Source organism: Electrophorus electricus, chromosome 10, assembly GCF_013358815.1.
Source record: "Electrophorus electricus isolate fEleEle1 chromosome 10, fEleEle1.pri, whole genome shotgun sequence".
NCBI classification, from domain to species: domain Eukaryota; kingdom Metazoa; phylum Chordata; class Actinopteri; order Gymnotiformes; family Gymnotidae; genus Electrophorus; species Electrophorus electricus.
This window is the reverse complement of record NC_049544.1, coordinates 1,484,619-1,503,844: the sequence shown is the minus strand read 5'-3', so window position 1 is coordinate 1,503,844 and position 19,226 is coordinate 1,484,619. Positions and strand designations below refer to the sequence as shown.

At 39.3% G+C, this 19,226-nt stretch overlaps 1 protein-coding gene across 2 annotated transcripts; it reads right to left on the bottom strand.

Annotated features, from left to right (window-relative positions):
* Positions 1 to 362: 362 nt before the first annotated feature.
* Positions 363 to 17,241, bottom strand: znf1035 (zinc finger protein 1035). Of its 2 annotated transcripts, none has more exons than XM_027007297.2 (4): positions 16,947 to 17,241; positions 15,950 to 16,027; positions 9,357 to 9,403; positions 363 to 9,253 (listed from the first exon to the last, which is right to left on the bottom strand). In XM_027007297.2, exon 4 carries the CDS (start codon positions 9,200 to 9,202, stop codon positions 1,271 to 1,273), a length of 7,932 nt encoding a protein of 2,643 aa, XP_026863098.2. In that variant the 5' UTR covers positions 9,203 to 9,253; positions 9,357 to 9,403; positions 15,950 to 16,027; positions 16,947 to 17,241; the 3' UTR covers positions 363 to 1,270. The 2 variants fall into 2 exon arrangements, with proteins under 2 accessions (XP_026863098.2, XP_026863099.2); XM_027007298.2 differs by lacking the exon at positions 16,947 to 17,241 and adding an exon at positions 16,771 to 16,814.
* Positions 17,242 to 19,226: the final 1,985 nt, after the last annotated feature.

Genomic DNA, 19,226 nt, shown 5'->3' with positions numbered 1-19,226 from the left:
GTAAAGGGATGGGTTGCTCTCCAAGTGGCACAAAGACATTAGCAAACACAATATGCCACTCTCATTAAATTAGACATCTATACAAATATGAATTCTTAAGAATTTTGACAGAAACTTACAGTTCAAACAGAGAGGGCATACATGTCAGTAGGATAATGTGAATGATTCTAGGGGGGGTTATTCAATCTTGAAAAAATTAAGTGCATTTTGACAAAAACTTGATATACATTTACATGAGAATGCTCCAAAACACTGTAAACTGCATTTCTAGTTAAGGGATCCATCACTTTTTATGTGACCTTACACCTCTACTAAGGAAATTTTCAATGTCACTGTTAGAGATGTAGACCACAAAGTATAGCTATATTCAAATGGGTTTATTGTCTGAACCTAAATGATGTTAAAAAAATTACATATGCATATATACTTTATATAAATGCAGTCAATCTCCAAACCAAATGACTACACCAAGTGCTTGATAGGAGCTCTTGGCCACCTGTTTAACAAAGACTAGTAAGAATACAGATTTTCAAATTCATCAACATGAACAGAAAGATATACAAGATATACATTATGAACCAATTACATACAAAGCAACATATAAAAGGCTTATATGTAACTCTGTAATAATCCCATTCAATTCACACTGCTTTAAAACCTTGCAAACAGAGGTATTAAGATGTATGGCTAAAACCAGTTATCAGAACATTACACAAAAGGCTGTACTATAAAACGTACTAGATTCAAAACAATTTCTCTCTCAAAATTACAAACTTCACAAACAGAAAAAGTGTTTCAAAAAGATAAAAGATATTGTGTGGCCAAAGAGAGCAATCGGTTTAGGCATGAGACATAAGTGGATATTTCTGCCATATACGCCTTGCCAAGGATGGGAGGGATGATAAGGATGGTATTTAATGAGAATTCCTTTTTTTCCTGGCATGCAAATTTTTACTTCACAACCACTATCTTGATTTTATATTATTATCATTATTATTATTATTATTATTGTTATATACACCCGAGTCTGAAGTTTTGGGTGCTATAAAAACACTAGAGTTCTCAAAAAGTAAGAATTGCTTCCATATATAATTGTATTGTGACTCCATTAATATGAGATGAAATAAGCTCAAACAAAGAGCTTGAGAATACAGTAAGATTGGAAAGTGATAAACTAAATCATGCATCAAGAAACTGTACAGTCTTATAAAGGTGTTCAGAAAACTGAAGGACTAAATCTCCTGCACTGCAGGAAATACTCTATAGTACACTACTCAATGTCTGGGCTTTGAAAGACAACAAGTGACGGCGACTGGTCTATAGCAGTTGCATGAGTTCTCTGATGTTCTTCTAAAAGATTCAGAAAAGCAAAGGCTTTATCACACTCTGTGCATTCATAGACAATTTGTCCAACATGACTTTCCTGATGTTGTCGCAGCTGAGAAAGCTGAGAAAAAGATTTATAACACATATCACATCTGTGGTCGCCACTCCCTTGACTGAACCTTTGCAAATGAGAATGTTTCTGTTCATGCTTTGAAAGGTCATATGGTGTACGATATGACTTGCTACAGACAGAGCACTGGTATTTTCGTGTTGCATCATGTGTTTTATGGTGGGACAATAGAGTTGGTTCAGTTTTGAAGGATTCAGAGCACAAATTACATTGGTAAGGTCGCTCACTGTGCAACTGCTGGTGCTGTGTGAGATATTTCTTTTTTGTAAAGCCTTTCCCACAGACCAAACATTTGAAAGGGCGCTCATCTTCATGCAGCTTTTGGTGCTCCTGCAAACTACTACTAGAAGAGAATCGTTTTTTACAGATAGAGCAATTATAAAAGTCTTCACCTACATCAACTTCTTCCTCCTCCTCATCATTATTATTCATAATTTCAAATGAAGGTCCTGAAGATGTCTTTTTATCAGGGGGTGACAGGGATGACCCTGATGGATGTTTGCTGGAAAACAAGCGTTTCTGGTGAGCACAGTGATGCTGCCGAAAGGCATCACTACCAAGAAAGCTCTTTCCACATTCAGTACATTCATAATGTGTAGCTGCAGACAAATGACATTGTTCGTGTTCCTCAAGTTGTTGCTTAGATGCAAAAGTTTTGTTACAAACATTGCACATGTGCGAGTGAACAGAAAGGTGATTTGCTAGCTCTAGGGCTTGAGAAAAACTCTCAGGGCAAATGGGGCATGTGTAAATTTTGTCTTGAACTGGATCAGTGTTTGACACCTTCATTTTTTTATGGATACGAGAGCCTGAAGATTTTTCATCACCATGTCTTCTTAAATGAGTTAGGAAGTGATGGCGGTGGCTGAAGCTCATGTGGCAACTGTTACATTGAAAAGAACGTGGTCCAGATAACTGATGACTTAGCTGATGCTTTTTAAGGTGAGAACCATGCAAGAAATGCTTGTTACATTCAGGACATGAGTATGGACGCTCTTTTGCTGCATTGCATCCATGCTCTGAGAGCTGTTCTGGATCTGAGAATCGCACCTGACAAATTCCACAGCGATATTTGTATTGCTGAACAATACTTAAACATGGACTTCTGTCTGACCTAGGTGGAGATAAAGTCTGATTTGTGGGTGGTGAAATCAAGGGAGGGAGTTCTTCCTCATGCTCAGCGTGGGTCTTTCGGTGTTCTGCTCGGGTTGCCTTGCAGGAAAATGTTTTGTGACAAAGATCACAGGGAAAATTTTCATCACGATGAGAGATCATGTGTTCTGCCAGCTGTGAAGAGCCTGTGAAGCTTAGATGGCACTTTGTACAGCGATGAGGCCGTTTTCTGACATGAGTGTGCTTATGTTTGCGCAGTGCAAAAAGTGACACAAAACCTTTACCACACATCTGACACTGAAACTCAGATTTGTGGCTGCGCTGATGCTGCTGCAGGTTTACAAGCTGAAAAAAGCATTTGCCACATTCTTCACATTCATGGGGTTTTTCACCAAGATGGCATCTTTGATGATCCTCAAGACTTTCTGATGTCAAGAATGTTTTCCCACAGACATGACAAGGAAAATAGGGTGCAGAATCAGAATCATTATCACTTAGATCATTAACTACATAATTTGTGTCAGATTCTACCTTGTCCAATTGCTGTTTCATAGGAACACTTTTCTCAGGAAGACTTTTATATCCTCCATGTTTAATTCTGCAGTGTCTCATATATGACTTTCTTATTGTGTAGGATCTATTACAAGGAAAGCAAGTATATTGTTTGGGAAACCCTACTTCAGCTTTTGGAGTAGACTCAGTTGTTTTGAGCTGCTCAGTACCTGTATGAGCATGCCTTTGATGAACACTCAACGATTTAGCAGTCCAAAATCTCAACTCGCATATGTTACAAACAAATGGCCTATTAGGGTCATGACACGACCTGTGGATGTCTAAATCTGAGGGACAACGAAAACTTCTGAAGCACTGGGGACAGGTATTAGTAACAGTTTCCTGGTGTCGGGTCTTCACATGTCTTTGCAGTACTCCAGCTTGTCCAAAGGTCTTTCCACACAGATGGCACCGGTGCTGGTTGCCTAATCTGCGTTCCTGGTCTTCACGACCATGATCCTCAAGATGGCTAATAAGCCTGAGCCCATCTGTGAAACTTTGATCACACTCAGAGCACTGATATTTGTGGACAACTACATCTCCTTTATCCACATGTGCTTTGTCCTGATCCTTACATGAAAAATTTGTCTGCAGTACTCCTGTCCCTGTTGTTTTGGAGCCCTTATTAAACACAAGAACTGTATCATTTAGAGTAAACTCCAATTCTGATGAAGTTGCAGATTCCAGGTTAGGTTCTTTTTTTGTGAAAATTTCAAAGCCCTTACACTTTTTCATGTGCTTGTTTTGGACATTTCTGCTCCAGAATCCCTTGTGGCATCTTTTACAAGAAAGTGGGTATACTGTTGTATGAGTGCGCATATGCATACCTAGCCCACCATTGCTGATAAATCTCATGTTGCATTGCTGACACTTGAATGGTTTCTCCCTTTCACCATCTGTGTCCTCAGGTGCAATCTTAGTATGCATCTGACTGCTGCTTGGCAGGATTCCTACATACTCTTCTTCATCTATTGGCTCCTCCTTTATGCGCAAAGGATTTGATAACTGTTTGTATTCAAAGTTATTTGACTGCTGGATTCTGTCAGATCTATGTTTTGTCAGAAAATGCTGCTGAAGCTGTGAGAACAACAAAAAGCGGTCACTGCAACTGACACAAGAAAACCCCTTGATCTTTGAAGGGTTACTACAACTGTTTACCCTCTGGGGGAAGTCAGCTGACTTCAAGTTGATGATACAGGTTCTCTGGTGTATATGAAGAGCTTCTTGAGTAAACAATCCACCGCACTGGTCACAAAGCACCTTTTCAAGACTTTCTCCTTTTCCAATGCATTTAACCAAGTGGCGCTGCAAGTAATCCCTTCTGATGAAACGCTCACCACAACTGGCACAGCCAAATGGTTTTTCTCCTGTATGAAGACGAGTATGCACCTTCAATTGTGACTGATCTTTAAAGCGGCGAGGACAGTACTCACACTGAAATTTCCATTTGTTTGTATAGTGTCCTTGTATTCGCTGTAAGAGTTTAGAGGTTTCTCTGCATGCCTGGACTGGAGCATTTAACTTTTTCAGGCTCTCTTCTGAGGACCTCTTGCAGTTTACCTTGAGAATGTGTCTCCTCAGACTCTTTTTAGTGCAATACCTGTTACCACATTTTTTACAGGAGTAAGGTTTGAAAGCAGAATGCAGCATAGAAATGTGTCGGGTTAGATTACTGTAGGTGGAGAACGGCTGAGAGCAAGTATTACATTTAAATTTGTCATTTGGTTGCTGCATTTTTGATTGCCAACCTGTACCAACATGGTCAAGAGGAATCTTTTCAATGCGCACCTCGAGTCGTTTTCTCTTGCCTTTACAGCGTGCCTGGTGCAGTTTCAGATGATCATATCGGGAAAAACAACTTTCGCATGACTTGCAACGATATGGTTTGACTTCTGTGTGGGTAAGAATGTGGCGCCTCAGATTTCGTGACTTTGTAAAGGTTTTGGTGCAAAATTTGCACTTGAATTCTCCATCAGTTTCCACCAGAGTTGCTCTGGCATCTTTCAGATCTGCTGCACCAAGTGACATGTTTTTGGGTTTAATAGATTCATTCCATTTTTTTGATTTATGTTCCCTGATCACCCCATCACAGAAGGCCTCGTGCTGTAGGCAGCGGTGCTGAGTGGCATATTTCTGACCACAATGCATGCATGCAAATGTTTTTTTCTTTAAGTGAGAACGAAGATGTCTCAATAGGTAACATCTGTACCTGAAACATTTAGGGCAATATGGACACCTCTGCATCCTGTCCTTGACAGTCATGCTTATTTCTTTTGAGCTTGTGTTAGTGTTTGTGACAACTATGGTAACATCCTGGCACTTGCACTCGTATGCATTCTTGATTTTGTTTCTGGTGAATACTGCACCACATTGTCTACAGGTAGGGTGAGATTCCTTGCCCCTGCAACTCTTCTGATGTTCTTTAATTTTTTTTCTCTTGTAAAACTTCCCACACTTTAAACATGGAATAATTGATTTGGCCATGTGTGCTCTTTCATGCATCGTCAAATTGTTTGACATGGCAAATATATGTGGGCAGAATGAGCACTTAAAAATTCTTCTCACTTTATCCAATACTGCATGTACTTTGTATTTCTCACGGATTTGTGCTCTGTGCAGAGATGCTGGTTTTTCTTGTACTCCTGTGCATTTCTCTTGATGAGCTTTAAGGGGTTCCTTGCGGTGAAAATGCATTCCACACCGTTCACAAGGAAAAGGTTTTTCACCAGTGTGAAGACGGATGTGCCGAATCAGTGAAGCTCGACTCTGAAAATTACGTTTACAGAACTGACATTTGGAACCAGAGGTTTTTGGCACATGAGTTAAACAGTGTTCACTCAGTGCTTTTGAATCAACAAATACCTTTTGGCATATTGCACATGTAAAGTCCTCCTGAATTTGCTCCACTTTTTGTTCTGCTAAATTTCTGTTAAGCTCATATGCTGTTTGGATTGACTTGAGTTTGTTCTCGTGTGTTGCAACATGTCGGCGCAAGAACACAGGAAACTTGAACTCCATTGGGCAGTCAGGGCACTTAAGCATACCCTTTTTTACATGGGTTTGTCTGTGTTTCAGCAAATCTCCAATGGTAGGAAAAGTCATTTTACAGACAGAACACTGTATCTTTCGCCTGTGAACATTTTTATGAGATATTAAATGGCCACGCCTTGCAAAATGCTTACCACAGTCCAAGCAGCGGAAAGGTTTGTTTCCCTTATGTAGTCTTAAATGTTTCTTCAATGAGTAAGTAGAACTGAAACATTTTTCACAGAATCGACAAGAGAAAGGCTGGCTAGAAACCACAGCAGGAGATTCTTGGCTTTGGGGTGCACGATTATCAGAGTTTGACTGCTTGAGATCACCCGGGTTGGTATTGACTGGAATTGTAATATTTGCACGCATTTGATGTTTCTTCATGTGTCTATAGACTCCAGATTTATGTGCAAACATAGCTGGACATAATTTACATTTATAACGTGAAAGATTCTGAGAGGGCACTGCTATCACTGGTTGCTTCTCGTCTTTGTCTTGTTTAACATTATCTTTGACTTCCTTGACCTCTTTCTTTTTGTACAAGGACCCTTTAATTTTATACTGCTGAAAGCAAGTGTTTTTGATATGTCTACTACGATTGCAAGCCAAGGTAAATGTTTCACTACACAGAGGGCATTTATACCTATCCCCAACTTTTCCTTTCCCTTTTCCGGTATATTCTTTCAGACACTGCTCACGCAAATGCCGCATTCGATTGTAGGAGTACGTAAAAATCCGTGAGCAAATGGGACACTCAAATCTACCAGGAAGTCTGCTGTCTGGCACAGATAATTCAGGAGGATGGATGGTGTTTTGACAACACACCTCCCTTTTATGCTTGTTAAGATTCCAGGAATATTTGAAATCTTTCTTACATTTATCACATCTAAAGGGCTTTTCATCAGAGTGGGCCCTAAGGTGTCCCTTCAGTTGTGCTCTGAGTTTGAACTCTTTTCCACACACTGGACAATGCATTACTTCAGGTGACTGATTCTTCTTGTTTATGTCCACAAGTTTGACAAAACAATCAGGAAGCTCGATTCGACAGCCATCAGTTCCAACAATGATGTTTGGCTTCTTCTGCTCTGTCATACATGTTTCTGCACTCTCTTTAGCCTGCTTGATGGGTTCTACTACCAACGGTGTGCACCTGATTTTTCGTCTGTGGCTGATCAGTTTACTCGCATGGGGAAAGTACAATCCACAACATTTACATCGATGTTCTGTAACAACTCGATGCCTTTGCTCATGATCACGATAGTATGGCTTTTTGACAAAGATTTTGTGGCAGTACCTGCACACGTACTTTGTTTTCATTTTCTGCTCCTTAGTCTTTGACAATACAGAATCAGGGAGCTGTAGGTCATTCAGCCCAACCTGCTCACACAAATGTTGTTTTGCCGCTGCTCCATTAGAAAAATAACATCCACAGGTGAGACAATAATAAATATTATGCTGTGAGTGTTCATAGTGGTGGTGTTCAATAAGCTCATGTACATTTTGTGTATTCCTTTGGCACTCAGAACAAGAGTATGTCATTCCATCATCAGCACTCTGTTTAGTTGTCTTCAGAAGAACAACAGGTTGCAGCTTTTTCATCAACTTCTGGGACGACACCAAAGAAAATTTACTTGTCATCTTGATCTCATCTCTACTTTCAGTTCTTGCCAAAACACCAATCATTTGCCCCGTCACAGAGTCATTTTGCCTTCCTGACTCTGAAGGAACCTGAGCCTTGCAGAACGAACTGAGTACAGGAGGTTCCTGCATACCATCTGCTGCCCCTTTCTTTTGATATCCAGTGACTGGTTGACAGGTAGCTCTAACAAGAACTGGGGGTTGTGTGCGATTATTCTGGGAGTTCTGATTCATACCTTCACATAAAGTCTCCATCACAGGTTGGTCTAATTTTGAATGGTTTGTGATGTTTTCATTTTTAAGGCCAAAGCATGTCTGCAAGAAATCAAAACTGCTGTGTTCAATCTCTTGATTCCTAGAACATTTATCTTCTGTATGGTCACATTGGGGTTTATTTCCATCTGCAACCTTTTCAAACTCCGAATTTGATCCATTTTCTGGACTACCAAGTTTGGATCCACATGCTTTGCTGACCTCTTCCAACTGGCAAAGACCTTGGGCATGTACATCTCCACTACTGATGTAATTTTCATTGCCTTCAATTGCCCTCTTTGCAGTATTCAGATCTAAGTCACAAACAGAGCTAATCTGAGAAGTTACAGTAGTTTTGCCATCCTCGTTTGTCATTTCTGACTTCTCCTTATATTCCTCATTTGTTGTAATGCAGTCGTTTTCACTTTCTGTATTACTGATATCTGAGCATTGATTCTCAAGATTCAAGGAGGACTTCTCTCCTTGGCCACATTCATACATCACATTTCCCAAATTACCACCATCACACTTTGTGACAGGGGGTTCTTTACCATCAGAATCTGGATTTTCTGTTGTCTCTGGGTCTCTTGCTGCTAACGGATTATGTAAATCACCAGCATGGATACAAGAAGGTTCTTTCTCCAATTCACTGAGCTCCCCAATACTTCCTATGTTCTGATATTCTGAAAATTGATTGCCATCACGGTTTTCTTCCAATATTGGAGTATTTGAAATGTCAAGATCTGCTTCAGAGCAGCTGCTAACATCCGAGTAACCTTCAAGACTAGCAACAGTTAACAATGCAGAATCTAGTCTTGTCCCGTTTGAATGTGTATCCAACACAGGTGCATCAGTTTTTGAAAAGGCCAGCTGATTTGGTGTGATACCACTTGATTGATCTGCCTCACTATCTACTGGTTTCCCTCCACTTTGCCATGGTGGTTCATGGCATGTGTCTTGTAAAGAATCTGTGTCTGAATTCAGACAGCCTGATAGGGGAACTTCTTCAGAATCAATCATGCTTGAAATGTTCTCTTTTTCAATAAGCTGCTCAATATGATGTCCAAAGCTTTCCTCAGACTCCAATGAATCTCCCACCAAGGCCTTTGAATCAGGGGGACCCTTAGAATGATGACACGTATTCAATCCATGAGCCATCGTGGTATGTTGAGTCTTTTGAGAGAATCAATAAAATCTTCTCTTTAAGCCCTGAAAAAAAATGTGTTACTAATATTATTTCTAAGACATACATTTATAACACCACATTTATAACCAATACGACTTAATAAAAAGGAATAGATGAAGTACTTACCCAACTGTACCCATTACACATCAGGGGAAAAATGGCAATTCACTTATCTGCATAAGAAAAAAATCCAATTAAGCATTTCATAACCATAGAAAATCAATTAATCAAGCAATTATTAAAATGGACAGGGGAAAAAAAGCCATGCAAACAATTTGAGACAATTTACTGGGCAAATTGTGAGCATCAATCCCATAGTTTTACATTCTAAAATACCATTCTATTCCTAACCAATCTTTTCACAAAACCCATCATTTTTTTAAGGCATTGATCTTTATAAAACTGCAACTGAAAGTTTACACATCACTAGATTCGATTAGATATTCACATAACGGAATTCTAAAGCTACATATTAATTTGATTCCTCCAACAGTACTTGCATGCTTTCGGTCAATGCAATCCAAGTTTAAAAAACAAACAAACTTGGATCCGTCTGGGACACCATTCAATGTAACGTAGCGTTGAGATGGAAACCTCATCAATGGTAAATGAAAATTTCACAATATGATGAAAATGGTCTTTGCACCATACTGTGTACAATTACCTGCATTTGAATTCATAGCACAGTCACAGTGTAGTTCATGTGTTGTAAATACTTCAACACATGAAATGTGATATATTTGCATATCTATAAGAGTAACACAGGGGATGTCTTAGCAATATCATATACAGCACTCTGGCTGTACAGAACCTAGCTATTTGGATGATTGGTTTGATAAAGTTAACAAGTTCAAGTTCAAATTCGGTTTATTCGTCACATACATAGTCATACACAGTATAACGCGCAGTGAAATGGTGGAGAGTGCTCTGTCCAAACTGAGGAAAAGAAAACAGGGGTGCATAGAGAAAAATATATATATGCAGATAAATATATATATTCTATGTATGTACAAAAATATATTAACAATGTATGTACAATATATGTATATTATGATTATATACACAATGTACAATGTATATGGTTGGGTATATATACACAATCTACAGAATGTACAGATCCATTTTGTATAATAACATATCTACAGTTGTTGTGTAACAGGGTAATTGAGTATAAATCTATATATACAGATGTACAGATATACAGTCATGTTACATGGTGGTGGTGGTCCCCACAGTTTATCAGTTTCCCTGATTCAGGGTCCGAATGGCCTGTGGGAAGAAGCTCCTCTTCAGCCTCTCTGTCTTGGTCTTCAGGCAGCGGAAGCGCCTCCCTGACCTCAACAGAGAGAAGAGTCTATTGTTGGGATGGGTGGGGTCCTTCACAATTTTCCTGGCCTTGGTCTGGCACCGCTTGTAGTAGATGGTCTGCAGGTCAGGAAGTTCCGTGTGAGTGATGCGCTCTGCTGAACGCACTACCCTTTGGAGTGCTTGTCTGTCCTGCTTGGTGCTATTCCCAAACCAGACTGTGATGTTCCCCGTGAGGATGCTCTCGATAGTGCAGGTGTAGAAGTTCCGCAGTACTTTGGAGGGCAGTCTGAAGTCCCTTAGGCGTCTGAGGTGGTAAAGACGCTGACGAGCCTTCTTTGCCAGGGAGTTGGTATGGCGGGACCAGGACAGGTCCTGCGAGATGTGAACTCCAAGGTACCTGAAACTATCTACTCTCTCCACCGTGGTTCCACTGATCCTCACAGGTTGGTAGTGCCGCTCCTGCTTCTTGCTGCAATCCACGATCAGCTCCTTTGTCTTACTGACGTTTAGGAGGAGATTATTTTCCTGGCACCAGTTTTCCAGGTGTTTAATCTCCTCCAGGTAGGCCCTCTCGTCGTTGTCCGAGATCAGACCCATGACAACGGTGTCGTCAGCAAACTTGACAATGATGGTGGAGCTGGAAGTGGCTGTGCAGTCGTAGGTGTACAGTGAGTAGAGCAGGGGGCTTAGGACACAACCCTGAGGAGCTCCAGTGCTGAGGGTGGATGAGGCGCAGTTGCCCACCCGTACTGATTGTGGTCTGTCTGTCTAACAGCGGATAATATTAGCACCATTATTTAATAATATGATGAAAATTTAAATTCGTTTTAATTACATTACTAGGATTAGTCCATAAATTCATCTGATAGCAAAGCCTTATTTTTATGGTGAACACACATTACATCATATGGCAGATGCTTTTCTCCAGTTTTTAATATTTATACATGTTCCCCCGAGTATCCAACCCCATGACCTTGATGGTTTTAGTACCTTGCTTCACCTGCAGGTACCAGGTTTTTTTGGTATGTTAACATAAACTACCAACACATGCTTCATTTTTACATTTAGTTGTGTACCAGAGGATGGAAGATTTAAGAAAGTGTCAAGTTGTGTAATATTATAATATTTTGCACTATATTGGACTGTTTGCACTTGTGTAGCATGCTGTCTGTTGCACTGTTGTTTTTATGTTGCACCATGGTCCTGGAGGAACATTGTCTCGTTTTTGTTGTGTACTTGTATATAGCTGAAATGACAATAAAACCTCTTGAACTTGAACTTACCGACTCCAAGTATTACTAATAACCCTTAGAGAAATAGCTAGATGGCTAGTATGCTATGCAATGAAGTGTCAAATAACTTGGCTAAATTAGCAAAACAATAATAGAAAACTATATGTCCATACCACACACAGAACCTTTTACCTGGGTCAATTGTAAACAGGATCTGACGCCAAATATAATTGAAGCAAAAGGCCTATAGGCTAACATCAATCATCCCTGGATAGCATAAATCATTCATTTACAAACAACTATTGAACAAAAACTGAGATAGGCAGTTGTATGTTAAAGGCACAGATTCTCCAAAAATTAAAGCTATTAAATTTTTTAAACAAGTAATTTGTAAGTAGTTAACCCATATTAGACAGAGTACAGTGTTTCCACTGTTAAAAACAACAAAAATAGTTTTAAAAGCATATTGGCATTAGATTAGATTTCAAGACATTCACATCCAATAGTGAGATTCTGCTCTTCTACAACACTGGTGAACACAGATAAATAAGCTATTACATGGAATGGAAAATGTATGGTACAATTCAGTAATATTCAGAGTCAAAATTTCACACTTAAAGGACATGACTGATGGATTTCCAGTCCACAGCTCAACAGATGCTCAATATTTAACCTTTAACTGTTTAAGATTTAAGATTGTGTAAATGATTCATAAAATGTTACATTTTAGCCATTGCTGTTCTTGTATTCACAAGATATTACATGCAAATTACATGCATTTTTTTGGTCCAGCATCTTTTAATGTGGCATAAGAATGGACAAGAACAAAAAATGCTCATTTTCATTTGAGCAAATACAACCAACTTGCACAGCTGCCTTTCCAACTTGGACCTTTACATCCCATTGCTGTTTTGTCCCAAGCTGAATTTGTTTACCCTTTTCGCTGGGGTACCAAGCATGCTTAGCTGGAGAGTATGGGCGAAGCAAAAAAAAAGTGTCGTCCAATGTCAGGCTAAACACAATCGTCACGCCAGGTACTCCAGTCTGACAACCAACCACAATTTTTAAAAATCCACTGGCTTCAATAGTTTTTAAAATTACTGCTTAACTGGATGTTGCAGGCTGGAGAAACTAGCTAGAATCATTTATCTAATTATGTATAAAACTACAGCTACAAAAGCTAACTAATAGCTGATTAGCCAACTATTTCCATTACTTGTTTGTGCGGATCAACAAAATCTAAATAGTCCATCTCTTTTTTCTCGAGTGTTCCATTTCTGCTCTCAGCTTTTTTATCCCATGTCTGTCACTTAACATAAAACCAAATGCCAAATGTAAATCAGAACTTGAAGCTCCTCCACTGCTACTGTTTTAGGTTTACATTAGCATCATGTGGGTTTGGATTAGTAACAGTAACTGTACCATACCACCCTGCTCAGTAGAAAAACAACAATTAACATTTTGGTACTTGGGAAATTTAGTTCTAGTTTTGGAATTAAGCTAGCTAACATTCGCTAACTGTTACATCTAAGGGTACCCCAAGGTCTAACACACTGATTAGACTCCTTACAAATGGCACATAATTAACTGTCGCTAACTGTTAGCTAACTTATGCAGCTAATAGCTTACTAATGTTAGCTAGCTGTGTTTTAGTGGTGATTCTGGCAAACCGAGCCAGCTAAGAGGAGACTGCTTTACAACTGCAAAGATTAGGCAGTTATGACATGTGGGTAAGAACTTTTCTATTGCTGTCCAATTTATAGCGAAATAATCTATTTAAGGCTCTTGCATTACATAAAATTAACATTTTCATACTGAGCAGAGATAGCTCAGTGGTTAAGGTACTGGACATGTAATTGGAAGGTTGCTGGTTCAAGTCCCACCGCTGAAAGTTGGCACCGTTGGGCACTTGAGCAAGGACCTTAACCCTCAATTGCTCAAGTTGTACTCAGTCATAATTGTACGTCGCTTTGGATAAAAGCGTCAGCTAAATGTAAATATTTTATAAAATGCACCATAAAATCAAATTCTTAAATCCCACATTTTTTTTTTAGTTATTCTAAAAATATGAGGAAGCCACATAAGTTAACATCCTAAACACAGCACGCTTAAATATCGCAGCTCAAATAACATTAGGCAAATTCCAGCTCACACTACCACACCAGTACAACAGATAGCAATAATAGTAAAACCACCACCTCCTTGCTCACACCCAGATTGGTTCTACAGGAGAGAAAAGCTTCACAGACGGGATCTGCATCCAGATCCTTCTCCCAAGGCCTGAAACCAAGGCAATCAACTACTACCAAGAAACTGTGAACAAAACTGTTCCTGGACTTCAGTGCCAGGATAATTCCCAGCACACCTGAGCAATGTTGCATTTCATCCAACAAGGAACAAGCTATGAAGATTCCCTCCAGATTCCAAAGCAACTCAGCAAGGACTACAAGTTCGGACAAGCTCCAAAATATCCACCACACAAGAGTTGGTAAATATCTGTGTATAGTTTAAAGAACATCACATTTAAAGTGAAATGCAATTTTAAAAATATATTTGTGCTCTTAGTTTGAACCATCTTTGTTTAGATTATCTAAAATCAAACGTGTATACAGAAATTAGATCCATTCTCTTTGCAGGAGGTGCATAACAGAGTTCAAGGTGTTGACTTGGCCTCCAAGTTCCCCAGATCTCAATCCAATCAAGCATCTGTGGGATGTGCTGGAAAAGCAAGTCCAATCCAAGCAGTCGCCAGTTCACAGTTTATAGGATTTAAAGGATCTACTGCTAAAGTTTTGGTGCCAGATACCATAGGACATTTTCAGAGGTCTTGTTCACAAACATATATAATGCGGGAGCAATGTATTAGATGGTATGGACACAAATGTATTGTATCGGATACAATACAAATAAACTGTGATGGAGTGAGATGGGCAAGACAGGAGATAAACATTTCCTTAAGCTAATGGAAGGATGAAAACTCTGCTTTCACTCCTTTGAAGAGATAGCAAACTTAATATATCATGGAAGGGAAAAAGAAGAGAGTGTTTTTCCTTCTTTTTGGTGATGCCTAATAGAAGAATATAAGAGCATTATTCTTTTAACTCATGTTTTGATTTTTTTTTTATTTCGAGTATAAAAATGTATCCTTAAATGATTATTTTCTGGAAATGAGCTGGCCAGTGTTGCAAACCATTTGCCATGATCTACATCACCGCTGTTTCTAATTGTGTTTTATCTGTGTTATTTACTTTTGTACAGGACTTTGGGCAATGCAAGTTAAGATGTGCTTTATAAGTACATTCGCTTGATTCCTCTACCTTATAGAAGTTGCAAGGTTGCATTATTACATGTTTATTGCTTTTCAAGACAAAAATAAACATTGCCATTTTGTGTGTGTAAAACAGGGCCCATGTATTATATTATAGAACTGTTAAATTTAGTAGCTTTCTGATGACAAAGGATTCTGGTTTAACCAACCTACTACCAATGCTTACTTGCATATCTAAATCATAACCCCCATGTAGTGTAAGTGAATAAAACAATGTATTAACATTGGTATTAAGTAATTTTACCATCTGTATAAATGACATACTACCACTGGATGCTTAAAATGACTTGACCAGTGATATGTTCAAGAAACATATGGACATGGTTTTACAATATTAGAACTGTTATGCAAAAACCAACTGCAAAAAGGTAGGATGTAGCCACAAATCTTGTTCCTATAAAACAGTGTAAGGACCAACACATTTTGCTCTAGCAGTTCGTGTATGCATGTTTTAGGCTATGACAAACTGTTGGCAATTTACACATGAACTAAAATGCCTTAAATGGAAAAAGTATATTTGAATGGGACTATAGGATGGGGCTTTGGGGCCATTGTTATTAATGGCCTGAGACAAATGTCTAACTATCAGTGAAGAAAGATCTGAACATCTGCAACACAGGCTTAGTTTCTTTTTGGGAGGGGGGTGGCGGGTTGAAATGAAACCTGTCCCCCTTACCACTGCACTTTTTTGTGTCACCTGAAATCATAGCTTCCTCACCTGATATGCTTTTACTCATTGTATTATTGCACGAAAAAAAAATCTTACTCTATAACAAAAGATGTGTGACTGAGAACAGATCTAGGCAGAAGCAAAAAATAGACCGTATAAATAAACGAGTCAAATAACATACCATGCTGATTAGGTCCACAGCTCCAACACCCATTTCACGAGTCATCCTAACAATGCTCTTGTGAACATTCGAGGACCTCTGTAGAAACAAAAGACGTGTTGTCAAAAAGATAAACCATTTGGATCGAGTTAGGGAGGTTTGTCGGAAATGAGCAATACCTAAGAAGGCAGTATCAGGTTTAAACTGAAGCAGTCACTTCATGTTGCTGTATTTGTCAACTAGAGATAAAATTGTGGAAGCAAACCACTACCTTTACTGATCAAATTCCAACGAAGACAATGGTAATCGACCAAATTGCTGACATGCCTTTACCAAAACTTTAGCAAGACAGCAAATTAGTAATCTATAACTAGTTACCACTAGCCACGATGGAAGTAGCTATCTAGCCATCCAGATAGATGGCTAATGACAAGGAAAAGTTCACAGCCAGCAACCTTGCTAACTAACCAGCTAGCTAGCTAATGTTGAGGAAAAAATCGTTTAGAACCTATCGAGCTACCTTCTAAGACACCACCATGCGTTTCCTGAAAATGCTTGTGTGGTTTTATTTATAACCAGCTATGCATCTTTTTATACCAAACCTCGCTACAAATACAATTACAGTCAGCCTCACCACGGCAGTAGCATCACTGACCATAATAAATTAGGTAGCTAGCTATTGGGCTAAGTAACCTGGATGAGCTAGCTAGCTTCCAAAGCTACATCAAGTTGCTTTGCTTGCTAGCTTACCTACAAAGCTAGCTAGCAGTCACAAAACAAAATGGACCACCATAGGGTTGGGCTTAAAACCAAAGCCCCGCTAAACAAAACTGTGACCTTACCTAAAATCTTACAAGTACACAGGACTGTGCACCATTCAACCAAATCCCCGCTAGCTGAGATGTAAATATAATTTAGTTGCGCGATTGGTTGTGGATAGGCGTAATTCATCATTCAGTAAGGCAGTTTACCGCAAGAGCACATTCCTGGTCAGATTGTACCGTCGCTAGCTACTCACCGTCGTCCCGAAAGGTGCTCTTTTGCTGTTCCGTGACGTGCCAGAGCACCCAGCAGTCCACCGATATATTACTAGAATGTGTTCAGTAGCTCATCGTTTACAACAACATGTAATACTAGTGATACTACATTTGCAGCGACACTGGCAATCTGCCGTTAGTTTCTTCCACACAGCACATTCTCCAAACAATGTGCACAAACCCGGGATATTTCGTGACACCAACACTTAAACCAATCAGAAGAATGTAAAAAGCACGAAGTTCCGCCTCCAGTTCTACGGGGCCTCCATTTCAACACCCATTATGCGCAATCAGTGCTGTCTTTGCGCATGTTTTTTCAGTGAAGGCACTATAAGATGGCTGCTAGGTTGCTGCAGGATGTGACTATCATGTGTGACGACGGCAACGACCACCAACTGCTTTTGTGCCTTTGAGCATGTCAGGGAAGCTTGTTCCAGGGTGCTCTGCTGCAACTGGGCAACTATCTTCCAACAGTCCTTATGTTGCTTCTTGCTTGGTCTATGGTACTTTAAAGATTCATGCACTTGGTGCCAACGTTTGGACCCTACCGTTTAACACAACAATATTAAGTTATATTTGTAATGTAAATTGATCAAATGTGTCTTAGCAAGTAACCAATGCTCGTATGATGTTAATTATGTGCCATTTGTAAGGCATTTAATCAGTGTGTTAGACCTTGGGGTACCCTTAGATGTACCAAGAGATACATATGTACTGACTCTCAGACTATGTTCTAATGACCCTACCTTTTCTCAGACTCTTGCCTAAACCTTCGTTGCAACAGGAGAGTACAAGAAACGCTGTTGGCACCCTTCCCCTTCATCTTGGAGTGTACTTGTCAGGTTTTTGAGCAGACTTTGTCCAAGTTTGTATAAAGATAAAAAGCATAGCAAGTAGGATCAATCATGGGTTTGTCAAACTAAAAGAACAAAAGTTATATGCATATGGTAGGTTTATGGTTGCAGAGGTCATATATAATGAAGAGTACCTCTGGTCTTTCTTGGAAACAAAATAGAAGGTTTTTATGTACCTACCTGGTACCAATGTAGGTCCAAAGGTATTGCTTTTGGGTGCTGGTCACCTAAGGCACTTGCAGTCCCATTCTTTAAGACACTTCCACTAGTGACGGTAAATGCAACAAATGTCGTTTGTGTTAAGTTATAATATCTCTCAGAACATTAGAACCACCAAACAATGTTTGGAGCGGTTGTGGTCTGAAAATTACATTCAGCTAAAAGCAAGTTACAGGATGCAGCTTTAAACTAAGTAGTTACAGATAACATAATAGACCAATGAGACCCATGGGCATGTGAGTGTCTTAGTTACTTAGAGTGCGTCTGAGGCCTTGAAATAATACCCAGAAACAAAAGAATCAAGTTATCTTGCTACTGTACATGATCTCTTTCAGCAACGTCTAGATCAGTTACGTTTTGGATGGATATGTTTGACTCCAAGCCTCAAAAATATATATATTTTTTTTAGGATTTAAGACAAGCAATTTTATTGTATTTAGCATTAATTTGTGTACATGGAGAGATCTTCATCAAAGGCTGTCACATTACCAGTCATCCCTCAGAGCCTGGCAGACTCTCTATTTATTTGTACAGGAGTGTGCTTGAAGGAAGAAAAAAGGACCAGTTTCTAAGACCTAGTCCCAGTCCAATGATGATTCCCCATTGGTTCAATCCTTGTCTGGGGAAGTGGCAAGACAAGGATTAAACCAATGGAAAATGGTTTTGCTACAAGTGAGAGTTTGTGTGTGTATATATACATATGTAAACTTTGTCATGTTTAGCAAAACCAAATCAAGAACATCAATTAAATTCAGGATACTAAAAACAGAACCAGAGTGAACTCTCCTGTGATGGGCTTTAAGGAGAGATTTAAAAAGAGTGCATGTTGTCTCCCATCCTGATGCTGAGAGGAAGCTGGTTACACAGGTGCAGGACAGAAAAAGAGGGTCAATGGAATGGAGCCTAGTCTTTGTAACAGTCAGCAGTTCTGAGATGGATGAATGGAGAGGACAAAGTGGAATGGATTATAGGAAGTCTTCTACATGATGAGAAATACTTTGGATGTAGTCTGGCAGTACAAAGAAAGCCAGTGAAGGTATTAAATCAAGTGATCCTGGGGTGAAGTACAGTTCAAAACTTGCTCAACAATGTTTTGCTCAGACCACAGTTTATCAAGCATGTAGAATCCAAGATCAATAAGGAATGCACTGCATTAATCAAAATGTTAGTAGAAAATTCATGTGCAAG